This window comes from Aedes albopictus, chromosome 1 (assembly GCF_035046485.1).
Source record: "Aedes albopictus strain Foshan chromosome 1, AalbF5, whole genome shotgun sequence".
Classification (NCBI taxonomy): Eukaryota; Metazoa; Arthropoda; class Insecta; order Diptera; family Culicidae; genus Aedes; species Aedes albopictus.
Genome location: NC_085136.1, coordinates 139,631,375 through 139,649,437, shown reverse-complemented (window position 1 = coordinate 139,649,437; position 18,063 = coordinate 139,631,375). Strand labels below are relative to the sequence as shown.

Sequence of the window (18,063 nt, the reverse complement as noted above, 5' to 3'; positions counted from 1 at the left end):
CAAATCATCATCCAAACTTGGCACGTGCAAATCATCGGGAAGCTTCAACTTCATGATGATTATGAACGTCATCTAGATCAGGTCCCCGACACGGCCCATAACAATCAGGGGACTGTTATGGTCTTCTTGTTTTCTTACCCCGCATTAAAATAGAGGCTTGCATCAAAAACATAACCTCATCGAATTCCCATACGATTTGTAAACATTGCCCTCAAATTTTTTTTGAGGGCAAGGACGGCTTTATGGACCGACGCCGAAGGAAAGAAAGAGAAGGAGATAATGATGACGTCAGCGTGCAAGCGCTCATTATGCTGCTGTGTTGAAAGATAGGTTGTCAGCTTGAGCCCTACGCTTGAGCCGTTGTTTGTTATGCTGGCTACGAAAACATTGCATTGGTGGGATAGGGATGCCAATTCCTTGATAACAATGCACGGAACTACAAATCAACCCAAATTTAAGTTGTTTTGACGCAATCCCGGTCTTCCGTGGAATTACTCAAATTTGCGTTAAACAGCGAAAGTGGTGAGTGAGTAGTTCTCGTTTGAGAGCGGCAAAAAAATTAACCCAGTGGTAAGTTATTTTCACCCAACGGAGGCCTCAAATGACGCAAATTTGGGTTAACTCAAGAAAACCCAAATTTGGCTTCTTCCACGGAAGTGCAGCGGATGCGTCGGTGCTTCTCTCTTTGTTTTCGACAACATTGCGGTGGGGCGAGGGAGAAAACAACCCAACTTTGAGTTAAATCTTTAAGCAGTTTAGCCAAATTTGAGTTTTTAGAACTTATTCTTTAGGTTATAATATTTTTCCGTGTGCATTGGAATTATGATAGACGGGATGTCCTGGGCGCTAGTAAATAGCGCCCACTGTCAGATGCCAGAGAAAATAGGTAGAGAAGCGAAGAGTGTGAAGCCAAAAAAACCTTATCGAACCGTCAAACTGGTATCCTATCGAACAAAATCAACAAACCTTGACGATTGCCGCATAATTCATGATAAGCATTGCGATCATTCGAAACAGTTTTTAAATACCAATATTTTTAAATATCAAGGATATTACTGTAAATAACATTGATTCCTTAAATTGACGAAAATTAATCCTTTTTGGTATACAATTTAGATGATTTCAGTAACAAATTTTGAAAACGACGTATAATCAATGCTACACCATTGATTATACGTCGTTTTCAAAATTTGTTACTGATTTCTTGTTAATAAATCAACAGCATAAATCATTTTCTAATGCAGTACATGAGAAAGACACTACCCTCGATAGGTGGATTAATCTGTTTTTCGGCAGTTGCCAACATCCGACTTACGAAATCAAAACAAAAAGTGTTGCCATTCAGACGGCTGTTCACTCTTCGCTTCTCTACCTATTTTCTCTGTCAGATGCGAAAACATCAACAACTTTTTGTTTAACGTTTATTTTGGTTTGTTGATCAATTTTTGGAATCATTTTTTTTTTTCATCTCTAAAGGTCACAAAACCTTTTAAACTCACATTGATATTAAGGACAGACTTGTTAGAATCCTGATGATGACTGACGAAGTTCATTCTTCGGAAGAAATTCTTGATCCTTCTGCCGACGCTGACGGTTTGAAAATAGGCAATCATTCATTTTGTGTTCAGGCTTGTTTCAGGAATGGAACAAGATCTACTGCTTTCTTCCAGCTTCAATTTTCAAAATTGATTCTCCGAAGTTGTGCATATATGACGTATACGTCTATCAGCTTCGCTTCCAGAAGTTCTATTATAAGCTCGTTGTTGGACTGCGTCTCCAATGCCATCGTCAAAGTGGCGTATGTGTCAGGCAGATACATCAGTACTATGGCTACCATCAGTTGCGGACCCAGTTTCTGACCAGCATTAGGCAGACGGGAGAAGAGCGATTCCATACCTTGACGTTCCATGTTTTCTCCATTGCGGTACTCCATTTGGCAAATTCATTTGAGGATAGTGACCTTCGACGATAACGACGCATTTTGATGACGTTGCTTCAGAGCTTCCCAAGATTCCTTAGCGGTCTTGCAGTTCACAATGGTTGAGTGTTGACAGTCTTCAACGAATAGCGCTATGGTTGCCCTTGTCCGGTCGTCCCCGCCCGGATTTTTAATCGGCGGTTATCGGCACGAGCGCTTGTTCCGAAATATACTTCCAAAAGGACTCCCGGATTAGCAACATATCTGCCTTGAATCTCCAGCTTTCGTAGTTGGCGTTGTTAAGGCGCTCCAAAACGATCTTGTTCGCTTGCATCTTAAGCAGACCCGAAGTTTCGACCGGTTCGCTTCAGTGATTCTCCATAAGACTTTTAAGTTGATCCAAAGGCCCATAACCTCTTGAATGGGAGAGTTTTTGTCATGGTTGTCGTTGAGCGATTGAGAGAATTATTAGGTCCTCCTGTATTTATATTACTCTAATGTCATAATCTTCTACAGTTTCTTCTGAGATTTCTAAAGAGATGCCAACTGGGATACATACAAAAGGTGTTTCTGGAATTCATCCAGAAACTTCTGCCAGGATTCCTTCAGAGGTTTATTCTGGGGTATCCTAAGGAATGCCTTCTTGGATTCCCCCAGGAGTTCTCGGACTCCTCCAGGTGTTTTTTTTTCGGAATTCATCTAGGAACTTTTTTTTCCAGATTTGTCCATGTTGCTTCCAGGATTTCTCTAGGAATTTCTTCCGATTTTTTCCAGGAACTCTTTCCTAAATTACTTCAGGAATTCTTACCGAGTAATATTAATAGTAAATTAATTACATTTCATTCAACATCTTGCAATCTAGTATCCGTTCTCGAGACAGACAGATCTCCTAATCGCATAACAGCTTCTACAGGGCTTACAAATCGAACAACACTGCCCAATCGACCGTTTGTCAGCGCTGGCGCTTGTAGTCGTAAACCTCGCTTCAGTGTTGCCAGTTCCGTTAAGCCCCAAACGTACTAATTCTGTACGCAACAAATTCAGATTTTTCCAGTTTCATTTGAAATGTCTTCAGAAGTTTTTTTCTCTGGGATTCCCAGAAGAAATTGCTTAAGAAATGTAATCCCATAGGAAGCTTTTGGAGGAAACTTACAGCGACTTCATGGACATACTGTAACTGTTGACAATAGTAGTTTACGCAACAAGGTGCAGAATGACGATTTTTACAGCACGAGTCGTACATTTATCCAACGAGGCTTGCCGAGTTGGATAATTACGACGAGTGCTGGAAAAATCGAGTTCTGCACCGAGTTGCGTACAACGTTTTTTGCAATTTCATAAATTACCCTTGAGGATAGTTTTAACAAAACTTTTTCATCAAACTGCACACTGATGTTCAAAGCCATGTTTGAGAAAATCTGAACATAACAGGTTATACTGTGCAGTTGTCACATTTTTTCAAAACTGCGTCCAGAAAGCATCAAGAAGTTGACCAAAACTGAAAACAGTGCTGTAATGGTTCATTACGCAACGCAAATCAGTGTTGTAATGAACCATTACAGCACTGTTAATTTGGTGTGGGAAAGTAGGCCTTTTCCTGTCAGATTTGCGTGAGGAAAAACAGCCTATTACGATGAGAAATTGCAAAAAATAGTTTAAGAAATTGTTGGAGGAATTAGTCAACTTCATGTGCATGATTTCTCGCTGAATTTTAATTACATATTTTTTTCTGCGTATAATATGCATAATACATAACTACCCCGTAACGTGGGTAGATCACCTTAGAATGGTGCGTTGCGGTGTAAGATCTACCAAATCAAATTTTGATCTTGATATTTACCGTATTTTTAAATATTCCAAGATCAAAGTTTGATGCTCTTTTCCTTGTGTTTTGTCGTACTTGTGTTTCAATGTACTGCTAATTAACATTTTATTTCAGCAGGATTCAGGTAAATGTATCGTACGGTATAAATAATATTTTAAAAATATGTAGCTGTGGCGAGCGTATCACAAATATGTAGCTTATTTGACGTACGATGGTAATATTATTTTATATTTCAGATTATCAACCGAAGAATCTAGTAATTCAACCAAATGCCAACAATATGACGAGAAAACCAGGATGAATTGGGCATACAACTGATTCGAAGCAGTCTAACAATGGTGTGCCTGAACGTTAACCAAGCGTAGCCTTTGGAGTTTACTCTTCCACTAACAACACCCTAATTCCCGTGACACCTAGGCCTGAGAGATCGTAGAGTTGTCTACATTTTTCATAGGTGTCCAAAACTAACCATCCTTCCCCATTCCTCAGCAGTCGCAAGGACGTGGCCAGGACACTGCTCGACCATTGGAGGATTGCGTCAGTCTTGTCTAAGAGTCAGAGATTAGTCCCAAATCTTTGTGCTTTGGTTCGGACGGGAAGGAGGCAACCCTCATAACAGCGGTCTAGGACTGTACCACCTACGAATTTGTGCGACTCGCTCAATGCTAATGCTAATGCTAATAATATGCATAATACATAACTCTCAAACGAATTTGAACAGGAACTCATGGAACAATTTCGAAAAAACTCTTGAAGGAAATCTGTTTTGAAATGCTGAAAGTTTTCCTCTAGGTTCATTGGTTGGAAGAATTCCAAAACGAACTTGCGGAAGTCTATCAGAAGACTTCCAGTAGGATCTCCAGAAATTCTAAAAGCAACTGTCGCAAAAATTCCGGAAGGCATACCGGAAAGTATCCCGAAAAAACTTCTGGAAAACTTTCAGGAGGAACTTCTGAACTCTGGGGAGATACCAGAAGAAACTTCTGGTGTAATCACAGACGAAAATCCTGGAGGAATCCTAGAATGAACTAAGTGAGGGACTTGTGAAGGAAATGCTGGAGGAATCTGAAGAAGAGCTCCTGGAGGAATTTTAGAAGGAGACATCTTCAAATGATTAAATCCTAGGAGGAATTATAGGGTGTCCCAGAAAGTATGGGCACAACTTTGTATAGCGAAAATACAATCTTTTTCTTAACAAACAACAATTTTTATATTTTTGTATTTTTATTCAAGGTATTTTAATTGATACCTGTGAAGAGTTTATACATTAAAATTGGTTTCTATATGCAGAATGATTAAAATGGAAAAACATGTTTTAAAACTTCTGCACAAACTACTTTTTTTACGGTTTTGCCAAATATCCAAATTCGAAACATTTTTTTCGAGTTTTTTTCACATGATACATTCGAAAACATGTTTCCTCAGATGGTTGATTGAATTTTTTTATAAAAATATGTTTTGATTGTGCGTACGGGCAAATCATAATTTTGAGAAAACTCCTTTTCTATTTCTGGATTAAACATGCCCACTAGAGTGGGTCATCGTTTATATGGAAAAGTGAAAAATTCAATGGTATCCCATCAGATCAAAGCTTTTTTGATCCCATTTCAGGACCCAAATAAGTGTGCAAAATTTGGGCACGATCGGTTATGTCTACGTTTTGCGCATCGCGTTTGAAGTTTGTATGGGGTTTTACATGGGAAAACACACTTTTTTGCATTTCTCCCATAACAAGCTCGATTTTTTTTAAACCGTGTAACCGTTAAAGTGAAAACATAGCCTAGGGTGTCCTGAAAAACTTTGTCGAAGACCGCGAAGTGATCTGATGCTTATGAAAAAAGTTATAGCGTTGGCATTGCTTGGCGAAACATCATAATTTTGTTGCTATTGTTATTCCTTTACATGTTAAAACATAAGCACATGCATGCGGTTCGTTGGTTATAACTATTTTCACAAGCATCGGATCGCTTTGCGGTCTTCAACAAAGTTCTTCAGAACATCCTAGGGTATCATTTTACAGCATCGGTTAAAAAGTTTCAGACAAACTTTGTCAACTTATGGCTAAAATGCAAAAAAGTATGTTTTCCCATACAAAATCCCATACAAATTTCAAATTCAATGCGCAAAGTGTAGACGCAACCGATCGTGCTCAAATTTTGCACAAATACTCAGGACCCGAAACGGAACCAAAAAAGCTTTGATCTGAGAAAAGGCTTCCGATGACCCACACTAATGCCCACAGACATTCGAGTTTTAAAACATGTTTTCACGAGAATAAAAACAACTCAATCTACACTTTATAAAGCTGGAGCATTTATTGAACTTATAGTGAAATAAAAATGTAATTTTCTGCATGTTGTGATATATATTCAGAAGCTTGTTTTCAACTACTAGAAAAACAGGTTTTCAAAGATATCGATTTGGTGTTTCAATTCATTTTTCAGGTTCAAAAGTATATGTTTTCAATTCGAACTTAGGGTTGTATAATAGATACGCATGTAGAAGTACACGGATATATTTTTTGAAATTTTTATCGAGCTTAATTTCATGCGTGGAAAACAATTTGTTAAGCGATGTTATTGAAAAATATAGCAATTTGTGCAGAAGCTTTAAAAGGTCTTTCAGGAAATGTTCTACCGCATTCAAACGAAGTGTGAAATGCAAATTTTAATGATTGGCATTTGATGTTGACATATTAAGGCAGGATATGTGTGAAAATAAAGTTTGTTTATGCATCCATTCCCAAATGGCAGAGCTGCAAAGTTGTGCCCATACTTTCTGGGACACCCTATACAGAAGGTACTCTTTGAAGCATCTCAGAAGTGCGTAGAAGAAACTCGAAAGCAGAAACCCCAGAAAGAACTCCTTCACAAACCGCCGAAGGAGAAATTTTCAGAAAAGATTCAGATTCCAAATGAAACTCCTTGATGAATCCCAAAGGAAATTCCTGGAGAGCCCCTCGATGCAACTGCTTCAAATATCATGGATTAATCTAAGAAGGTAGTCCCGGAGGAATTCCACTTAACTACACCAACAAGGATTATTACCAACTACTGAAGTCAGAAATAAATAGTTTTCGTTGAACAAAAAAAAAATACCAAAACCTAAATGTTGCGGTAATGAAAACCCTCGCACTAAGATTTGACAGCTGTGTTTATTCCGCTTCAAAGCTACAAATAGTCATAGTATAAGTAATGCAAATAATAATTTACCAAATTAAACTCACAATTTAGTGCTTCTTGGTTTACGAATAGGGTTAGCTTATTACAACAATTCGGTGCATATAGTGCGTTGCAACGGCAGATTCTATTGGAACAAAGTATTAGCTATGAGCAAATTTTAGGATAACAAATTCAAGGATCTTACAATTCGAGTAGTATGCAATATATTGAAAATAAACGATTTATGATGAAATTCTTAACTACCGAATCACAACCATGCCGTTCAGCATTGACACATCAATTTCTTCCTCATGTACAACGATCGGTGACAGCGTAACAATAGCGCTCTCGATGACGGCTGTCATCTATTGTCCGCTGTTGGTCTTCACCCTTTCGGCACTGGTGTAATAGACTTGCGGTAACATCCTCCGCCGGGTGCATCTTCCCATCGGGTAAGACTGCACTAATTCTCCCAACATCTAGCAAGGCTATCTTCGTCACTGGTCTTCGCAAATATCCATTAGCAGTGCGCAGTATTGCTTGACGTATCTTCCCATCTTGTCCGTGAATAACGCTTTTGACCCGACCTCGGGTCCATCCGCTTCGTTTCCCATCTTCGGTGATCAGAACCAAGTCTCCCTCTTTGATCTCCCTAACTGCTTCATCGAACCACTTCGGTTGCCTTCGAATGACTGGCAGGTATTCGCGCAACCAGCGCTTCCAGAAGGAGTTCAGTTGGTCCTGAATATCGAGAAACGTCCTCTGAAGGTCGCGTGGTTGATCAAGTATGTCATGGCTTGGTTCTTTTATTCCACTGGAGCTCCCAAGCAGAAAATGATTGGGAGTTAATGCCTCCGACTCTTCGGCGTCGAGCGGCAGGTACGTCAACGGCCGGGAATTGACCATGCTCTCAGCCTCAACTACCAGAGTCCATAGTCCTTCTTCGTCAAGCTTCCCGTCCCCGTAAGCTTCACCCATGGCAGCTTTCACAGACTGCACCATTCTCTCCCAGGCGCCGCCCATGTGCGGTGCACCTGGAGGAATGAACAGCCACTTCGTTTGTGCACTAGTAAAGGTCGATGACAATCCCCGCTCAATTTGTCCCCGTAGAAGCCTTTCCGCACCTTGAAAGTTCGTCCCGTTGTCGCTATAGAACTCTACTGGTGCTCCCCGTCGTCCGATGAATCTTCGTACCGCCGAAACACAGGATGAGGTCGTCAGGCTGCTTACAACCTCTAGATGGACAGCACGCACGGTAAGGCAAGTAAAAAGTGCTATCCATCGTTTTACGTTTGCCCGTCCCTGCTTGACCAACAGAGGGCCAAAATAGTCCAGTCCAACGTAGCTGAACGGTCGACAATAAGCAGCAAGGCGCGCTGCTGGTAGAGGAGCCATTGGAGGGATCGATGGTATTGCTTTTCGAAGTTTGCAGTACTGACAATGGCGTCCATATCGTCGAACGATCGATCGAAGTCTTGGAATTTCGAAGTTCTGGCGGATTTCGTTGACAACCGTTTCTGGATTCGCGTGCTTGTAGGCTCTGTGGTATTTGTCAACTATTAACATAGTGACCACACCGTTCTTTGGAAGGATCACCGGATACCGCATATTGTACGACACATTCTTAGCTGCTCCGATACGCCCGTTTTGGCGCATAACTCCTTGTTCATCCAACGCCGGTACTAGTTGATACAGCTTGCTTGCCTTCGAAATCGTTTGTAGACTATTCTTCTGCCTTTGGGTAAGGGTCGCCATTTCCTCCGGAAACGACGTCCACTGCTCTTGTCGAATAATAACTGCTTCTGCCGCTTGCAGTTCCTGCTGGTGAAACTCTCCAACTGCTTTAATTTGATGCGGCTTAAGGTTGTGTAGAAACCGCAACACGTATGCCACGGTTCGTTGAAGCTTCTCCCATTTTGAAAACCTTTCGAATTTGATGAGGGGTTCTACGGACACATGGTTCATCACTGGTTTGCGCAGTTCTTCCCTCTCTTGAACAGATATTGAAGGAGTTCTCGGCCAGTGTTCTTCAGGGTATGTGAGAAACTGGGGGCCAACAAACCATTGGCTCTCGGAGTGAAAGTAAGGTCCCTTGCCCCACTTGGTCCCCTCGTCAGCTGGGTTGCATGAGGACGGCACGTATTTCCATTCATCACTGTTTGTAGAATCCTGGATCTCTACCACCCGAAGAGCCACAAAGGGTCGATAATTGCTTGCATCCGAATTGATCCACGAAAGAGCTGTTGTGCTATCCGTCCACAAAAATCGTTTTGTGAAGGCGATGGAGTGGTTTTCTTGAACGAATTTCAGCATTCTTGAACCGAGGACACATCCCTGCAGTTCTAGTCTAGGTATAGACATGGGCTTCAGTGGTGCCACCTTTGCCTTTGCAGCTGCTAACGAGCAATGTCCGTACCCTTCTTGGTCTGTTACACGAATGTATACCACGCAGCAGTATGCAGCAGGACTCGCGTCAACGAAAACGTGTATCTGAGCGTCCTCGTAGGTTTGTCTCGTTGCCGAATCAAAGTAACATCTCGGAGTGCGGATCGTATCTATAAACTGGATCATGCGTATCCAGTCTCTCCACCGATTGAACTGGTCGTCTCCAATTTTCTCGTCCCAGTCGATCCCTGTTCGCCACAGTTCCTGTATTAATACCTTTCCATGGATGAGGAACGTTGCGAGCAGTCCTAGGGGATCAAAAAACGTCATTACACAGCGCAGAACTTGACGTTTCGTGGGGCGTGTAGAGGTTCCTATCAGATCGTTGACCTCCTCGCTCATTTGAGTGGCGAACCGTAATTCGTCGGATTTCGTTGCCCACAGCATCCCCAGAACCCGTTCAGTTTGCTCCTTGTTGACTAAATTGATGTTCTTGTCACTTGTTACTGCTGGCTCGTCGAGAAACTCCAGGACAGCACCACTGTTGGAATTCCAGTTCCGCAGGTTGAATCCGCCGTTGCGATGGACTGTACGAACTTCCTCTGTGATCTGCTTGGCTTCATCCTCATCTTCAAAACTGTCCAAGTAGTCATCGACATAATGGTTGTCGACTATACGCTGGGATGCCCGAGGATACTGATGGGAATGTTCTTTGGCGTTTAAGTTCTTAACGAACTGCGCTGAGGCCGGTGAACAAGTGGCTCCAAAAGTAGTTACGTCCATAACGTATTGCGAAGGAGGTTGGTCAGTATCGAACCGGAAAAGAAATCTTTGAGCATGTTTATCTTCTGATTTTATCTTTATTTGATGAAACATCTCTTGTATGTCGGCACTTACCGCTATGCCAAACTGTCGAAAGCGGAAAAGTACCGAGGGGAGTGCAGTAAGCTGGTCTGGTCCCTTCAAAAGATGACTGTTCAACGACGATCCATCGACCTTTGCTGCTGCGTCCCAGATGATGCGCACTTTAGACGGTTTTTTGGGATTTGTGACAGCTCCCAATGGAAGAAACCAGACTCTCCTCGGGTCAGCACTGGCTATCTCGTCTTCTGTTGCTACGTGGGCGTATCCCTTATCCACATACTCCTGCACCTTCTGGAGAATTTTCAGTTTCAGACTCGGATCCTTGTCCATACGCCGTTCCAAACATTTCATCCTACTGACCGCCATGGGATAGCTGTCCGGCAGTTCCACGTAGTCCGTCCGCCACAGTAGTCCTGTCTCGTATCGTTCACCAACTCTTCGCGTCGTACTCTGCAGAAGCTGCTGGGCTCGCTGGTCTTCCACCGAAAGGATGGGTTTTGAAGATCCTGCTTCCTCTACTGCAAAAAACCGCTTCACCGACTCATGGAGTGCCTCGTTGGGGGTGCATTCACAGACATGAAAACAGTAGGCACCCTTATCTCCTTCCTTCTGTTGGCCGTAGACACACCATCCAAGTCTGGTCTTTGCTGCAACGGGGCCGGATCGATCTCCTTCGCGGACTTTCAAGGGAACGGCGAGCTGTAGGTTGTCGACTCCAATCAGAATCCTGGGTGTAGCATTCTCGTAGCTTCTCAACGGGAGATTCTTCAGATATTCGAAACGTTTAACAGCCTCGTCGTAATGGAAGCTTTGCCGCGGCAAATTGAGAGATTCAACCGTTTGAGCTCCAACTAGTTTGTACCTTTGCTGCTTATCTTCGCCGGATATGGTAATCGACACGATCTGAGAATTTTTCTCCGTTCGACATGTGTTGGCCGTCCACCGTAGACAGAGTGGCGCTGGACTCCCGGTGATACCCAACTTGGCCATCAAGTTCTCCTCGACCATCGTGACAGACGATCCTTCATCGAAGAACGCAAAGGTATTTACTATTCCTTTCTCGCCATATAGAGTAACCGGAATGATTCGGAAGAGAATGCTCGATGTCACTCGACGATGCGTATGATTGTCCGCTACCTGTGTGACAATCGTAGTTGAGGGCCGTAGAGCCGAGTGCAGAAGAGGGTGATGTCGGTATTCACAACCGTCAATTCCGCAACGTGTATTTGTTCGGCACGATCGTCGGCCATGCCTAAACAGGCAGTTCTGGCAGATCCCTAACGAACGTATTTTTCGCCAACGGTTATCCACGCTGAGCGACTTGAATTCACGACATTCTCGGATGCGGTGTCCCATTTTTCCGCAGTTCCCACATTCAATTTTGTCGGTTGACCTCGAAGCGGGTGCTTCGAACGTTCTATCCTGGTCCGAGGTGTGCGAGTTGAGAAATCCTTTCTGCTTCGTCTTCTCTCGTCCGTACTCCTTCCCGGCATGACGCCTTCCATCCGCTTCAAATGAAAGTACGCTGGTGGCATCCTCGACGACCTGTTGCATGTAGTTGCAGAAGGTGCGCAAGTCCACGTGACCAACACCTCGTCGATAACCGGCCCACATCATCTTCTGATCCGATGGCAGCTTAGCCACCAGTTCCTGCAGTAGCGTCGGGTTCGCCAGATGACTGACTTCATTCGCTGCCTCGATATGATCGCACAACGCTTGTATCGCTGTGCCGTAGTCGACGAGTCCTTCGAGGCGGTCGGCTCTAGGCGCCGGGATCGACCGCACCTTCTGAAGAAGCGCATTGATAAGAAGCTCCGGGCGCCCGTACCGCATTTGCAAAGCATCGATAACTTGAGGTACGGTAGACGGTATCACTAGACGGCTTCTCACACTCTCCAGTGCACTTCCTCTCAAACAACGCTGTAAACGTATCATATTTTCTCCATCCGTATAACCGCATGCTGCCGTTGTATAATTGTAGCTGGAAATGAAGATTGGCCACTCAGCTGGGTCTCCGCTGAATGTTGGAAGATCTCTGGCCAATGACTGTCTCGCTACAAGCTGCTGGGCGGTAGGACCTAGCGGTGGCTCAATCTGGTTTTCTCTGGGGGGATTGTTGGGGGGAAGCTCATGACGTGTGGACTGAGATCGGTTCAGATTGGGGACACGATCGTATGGATTCGAATGAGTGCCAATTGGCAGAGTCTCAAAACGAGAAGGAGGATTTCTGGTAGTATTCGCGGGAGGACTGATATCGAAAAAACTAGTGCTGTTTTTATTTTGAGCATAGGAAATGGCCGGACGCTTACCTGTTTGTTCCGTTTGGATTGGGTACGATTTGGGAATGGTACCTGTATCCCGTACGGACTGGACGGCTGATGGAAGTACCAATGGTGCTGGTTGGGATTTCGTCTGTTGCGTGATGCGAAACCCTTCTTCCATACGCTTCATGCAGATCTCCAGCTGGGCCCGTAGCTCTGCTACCTCGTTGTGGGCCGGTGACCGGTCCGTTGTTCCAGGAATTTGTTTCGCTGCACCAGGCTGCACTGATTGAAGTGGTTGATTACCGTGGTCTGCTAGAGAGGCAGCTTGTAGAGGGATGCCTCCTACTGCGCCTTCTTCCTTGTCGCCATCGGTTTGATTTACCCACTCCTGCGTTCGCCGCCTATGCTCCTCCTGATCAACGTTGCTGATTTTATCCCTGGCTTCCTCTTCTGGTACCGCTTTATTCAAGAGTTCCTGTTGCTGGTCCAGAAACTTCATTTGCATGACCAGGTTCGCACGTTTCAGCTCAATCTCTTGTTGCTGCTTCAGACGCTCGAGCTCCCGAGCCAACGATGAACCGGTTTTGCTCGTGCAGCCGCTTTTTCCAGATATGCTGGGTGCAGCACGGCATTTGCCACACACCCACACGCGTTCGCTCACTGATGCATCAACTCCGGCACATGTGAAGTGGCACCAAGCATCACAGGCATCGCATTGGACGAAGTTACCGGTCACGTCGAGCCTGTTGCAGGTCATACAGATCACTTCGTCGCCCTGCGGGGGTGGTGGATCCTTCGATCTGGGCATATTAAATTCTTTGAAGAATTGTTGCGGTAATGAAAACCCTCGCACTAAGATTTGACAGCTGTGTTTATTCCGCTTCAAAGCTACAAATAGTCATAGTATAAGTAATGCAAATAATAATTTACCAAATTAAACTCACAATTTAGTGCTTCTTGGTTTACGAATAGGGTTAGCTTATTACAACAATTCGGTGCATATAGTGCGTTGCAACGGCAGATTCTATTGGAACAAAGTATTAGCTATGAGCAAATTTTAGGATAACAAATTCAAGGATCTTACAATTCGAGTAGTATGCAATATATTGAAAATAAACGATTTATGATGAAATTCTTAACTACCGAATCACAACCATGCCGTTCAGCATTGACACATCAATTTCTTCCTCATGTACAACGATCGGTGACAGCGTAACAATAGCGCTCTCGATGACGGCTGTCATCTATTGTCCGCTGTTGGTCTTCACCCTTTCGGCACTGGTGTAATAGACTTGCGGTAACACTAAATATGACTCAACTTTGTTCTCATTCTCTGCTCGGGAGGAAACACGCATAAATTAGCATAAAGCAGAGCGCAAGGTAAAAGCAGCAACCAGCAAGTTATGCAATGAGCGCCTAGGTATATCAACACGCGCGAACGGTAGAACAAACGCAATTTCATGCTTGCTGCATTTCGCCTTACACACGGCTTGGCTTTTGGGGTATATGAAAACCGGTACGGTTGTCATTGTCATCGCTGCCAAATACCTGCTGCCCATGCAACGTATACCTGATGGGGGTTTTGTATGTGCTGGCTGGCTTTGAAAAAGGCTTTATATTGCTAGCATACAGTTCTAAAACTCAAATTTCTTCACTGCAAAACACACATTTTTCGGCAGATTGTAGTATGCAGGCAAATGAAAAATTTAGGTGTTCAGTTTCGTCAGACGAAGGTAAATTAGGCAAGGTAAAGGATGGAGTGGAGTTCAATATCTAATGTCCATGATTGCTTAAATGTCGTAATTATCACAACCCGTGTGTTTAAAGTAAACGTTTCATCTGTGATAAATGTTTCAATTTGATAATTACGTCACTTAACCGATCATGCACAACGCAATTTGCAATCGTTAGTACTAATTTTCTTTCCATATCATACCTGTGAATCAGGTGTTAGTGTATTGCCTGGATTCTCGTCTTCGTCATTTTGCATGCACTGACGCAGTTCACGAAATCGTTGCCTACCGTACTATAAGGAAAAGAAGTATGTTTTTTGCGATAAGAAAAGCGAACCAATTTAGCATTTAACATGCTTTGTCTTACACTAACAAACTTACTCAACTATTACTGAAAAAATAAATAAACTAAGAATCATGTTGATAGAACGCATGGATAACAATTTGATTTTTATGTTGCAACATTTTCTGGGGCAATGGGAGCGGTAGCCAATCCAAAATCAATGGTTAGAAGGGCTAATTGCAGAATAGTGCCTGCTGGGTCATATGATAGAAAAACGGTATTTTTTAGATGAGGGATCAGGGAGTTGGTACAGACTTAACGATGTCAAAGCTATTCGACTACAAACATGTTCTGAGATTTAATGCTAAATTCGACAGCTAAGTGCCACGGAATGACTATTGTTTAGTAAGTAAAAGAAAATCATTCTAAGTACCGTTCCTTTTATTTCCACTAAGAATTTGCAGCCTTTGACAGATACGTATTTCGACTATTACGAAAAAATAATGAAGCACTACAAATGCACATTAAAGTATAACATATTGTAGTGGAACCTTACAAATGCGTAATAAAACAGGACATCACAAATGGACAAACACAACACAGAACATAAATTTTGCCCTGTTACCCTATTGGATAACCATTTCCGATGTCAGGATGACGAGGTTTCATAAATTTTTTGGTCCATCAGTCCTTCCTGTCATCGTATTTTCTCTGGCAGGTTGCCTTTCGTTCGCAACATTAGTTGCTTTCATAGCTTGAGTTTTGTCTAGGAATTTCTAATCCTAAGGGGAATAAAATGAATAGTACTTAAAACGATTTTCTTTTACTCACAGGTATTCCACTAACACGCCCAGGTTCATCAGTGTCATCATTGTTTAGTAGTTGATACCTTGGGATTTGAGAGTAGGCAGTGCATTGGACAAAATGTATTGGTGCTGCTGAACCTTCAAGTTTACAGCCTAAATGTGATCATTGTCTGAACTTAGCGTTCAGTTTAAAGACTATAATGTCATGCGAGGATTGGACTAACGATTAACTCCACAAGGACCAAGTACATGATTGCTGGTGGTCAACGTCGGTCCGGCCGTGGTAGTTGCGTTGCGTTGCGTTGCGTGGTAACGGAGTAATTCGTAGATTGCATACTGAAAGTTGTCATGTTATATCTTTAATGCTTCTATTCCAATTGCTTATGGAATGCTATTTTGGAAGGAACAGCTATCCAATCAGAGTTTGAAGTTAGAAAGACATGAGAACTTCCATTGCCGGCCACGCCCATCTTCTCCGTTACGAGGATAGGAAAGGATGTGATGATATGACACCTACTTTAGGTGAGGTCAGCGACTCACCGACGCCCCCATAGGTGTCAAGGAGTTGGATATTTGGGATGGGTTAATTTGGGATTCACTATAAGCGAATGAAGTGACAATATTCAGATTGTGTAAGTGTATTTGAGTAGATCATGTACATGAATTTATGGGAGTGTAAGTGTTTTAGTATATTTAAACATAAACGTTGGGAGTGACGTAGCTAAGAAATTTTGTCACTCCTTGGGCCTTTTTGCTTCAGGGATGGGGCACAGGCATTTTCACTGTGTCCTGGCTAACAAGCCTAGGCTAAAGCGCCATTGGTCGCTCTCTGAAACGAAAAGAAACACAATTGGTGCTACCTGGCGGTGGGAAGGGATAGTTATTCGGAGGACATCTATTTAACGAGAGGCCAGCGACTCACCGACGCCCTCGTAAATAGCAAGGAGTTGGATTTTTGATAAGGGAACGGTCTAGGATTTACTATACGTAAGTAATGCGACTGTTGGGTTTGGTGGTTTCAAAGAAATCACCATGATCATGATGAATAGTTCAAACCAGAACGAACTCACCAAATTTCTTGTTTGATATGATGTCTCCCTTGGCGGACGAATTGACCGAGAAGTGCGACACACTGCACTCGTTCGATTCCTCCAGCTTGGTACGCTTGCGTTTGGTGGCGGCATGCTGCGGTGTATTTGTTACGCAGCGCGCTCGTTCGGGCCGCGCAGATGCTACTCGAGGACGTCTGAAAAATGATGGTCTGGCTTCCAGAGGTGGTGTTCATACAGACTTCCTCGGACGTCTGCAGTTTGTTCAGTGAGATCTTGATGTCCATCAGATCCTGATATTCCTGGAGCTGGAAAGACCTGGTTGTGGAGGTGCTCGATTTCATCCAGGTTTTACTTCCGTTGACGGTTATTGTCGACAAACTGGAAATCTTCAACTGGGGAAACGCCCTTTATCTTCGACGTGTAGCTCCTTGTTCACATCCAAACGATACCTTTTTTCAGCTGCTACTGCTTCCAAATGCGTCAATACGCCAGGCCTAACACACAAAACTTGGGGGTGGAAGCTCAGGTAAAATATTATCTCCTGGGCGCCCATTAAAAACACCACCCCCGGCGAAGACTGGCGCTCGAGCCTAGCTACTTAGCACTGTAGTGTAATGTCGGACAATCAAATAAAAACAAGTCTGTTTCTTAGTACTGGAATCCTAAAAGTGACATGCTATATTTTCCAAAGCCTACTTCATTGTACATATATTCAAGTTATTCAAATGCATCGCATGTTAGCCTAACAATTGAATAAACGATACTACATCTCCTCTCCTTCTTATATGACTTTAGATACCTTGCTTAAAATTATTATCACACATGCTAGAAATAGGTCTTTTCACCGCATAGCCTTTTAAGATGGGAGGATCACGAACGTCATTTTGATTTCTCTTCCTCGTTTCTGTAGTTGAATCATCGACAAACCGATCTGTAAAATAAATTATTATTTTATGAATTAATCATACAATTACTACTACATAATTTTACTGCCTGGTATATTTTTCCAACTCCAAATAATCTTGGATCTCCGCCATTCCACTCCTGTAGTCGATCAAACTGAAAATCTCTATATACCTACCTCACTTTATACAACTGGCAACTATCTCCCCTACTAAATCTCACAAACAACATCAATGAAAGATTGTTCTCTTATATTACTTGCCAAATATGTCTGCAATTACAGAATAGTCAGTTTTTGTCGTATTTGTATTTCTTTAGTATCTTTGTATCTGTTGTATAAACTCATCAACGTTCTGAGACATGTAAAATGATGAGTACATAAAATCTATTCAGATTTCGATTGGAGGAAAACTGCAAATGTTTTCACATTCTTTTGATTTTTTTGGATTTCAGCCACCGTAGCAACAAACAACAATAAATTGCTCTTAATTCTTATTTCGTAATTATGATATTCAATTATATGAATTTTACCTAATAATTCACTTATTTATACCTCATTGATTTATTCTGTTTCACCAAATATTATCGCCTCTCTTTTTAGCGTTTGTATTAGCCCATAAAAATATACTTCCTGCATCTGCCATCCTTCCCTTGTGGAACTCAGTACTGAATGTCTATTTGAAAATATATGTTAACTACATTGTAAACATTGATGGACATGTATTTCAGTTGGAAGAAATCAGATTTAGTTGGTTTACACTGAAAGCAATTGTGTTTTACTACGTACATCCAAATATAAAACAGGAAAATGGAATGATAAAAGCATATAAAATCTGATACATGAATACTACATACTACTATCATGTCAG

At 42.6% G+C, this 18,063-nt stretch overlaps 1 protein-coding gene across 2 annotated transcripts in view; it reads right to left on the bottom strand.

The window, feature by feature from the left end:
- Positions 1-1,253: 1,253 nt before the first annotated feature.
- LOC115261754 (uncharacterized) overlaps positions 1,254-18,063 on the bottom strand; it is a 36,363-nt gene continuing 19,553 nt past the window's right edge. Inside the window, exons 3-5 of one of the 2 annotated variants that reach the window (XM_062845488.1) lie at positions 13,502-14,443; positions 13,362-13,441; positions 1,254-13,305 (exon numbers count right to left, since the gene is read on the bottom strand). In XM_062845488.1, the coding sequence (XP_062701472.1) occupies positions 7,214-13,225 (6,012 nt within the window). In that variant the 5' untranslated portion in view covers positions 13,226-13,305; positions 13,362-13,441; positions 13,502-14,443 and the 3' untranslated portion in view covers positions 1,254-7,213. Of the gene's footprint in view, positions 14,444-18,063 lie in introns of both variants that reach the window. The other variant, XR_009996200.1, reaches the window with a different exon arrangement.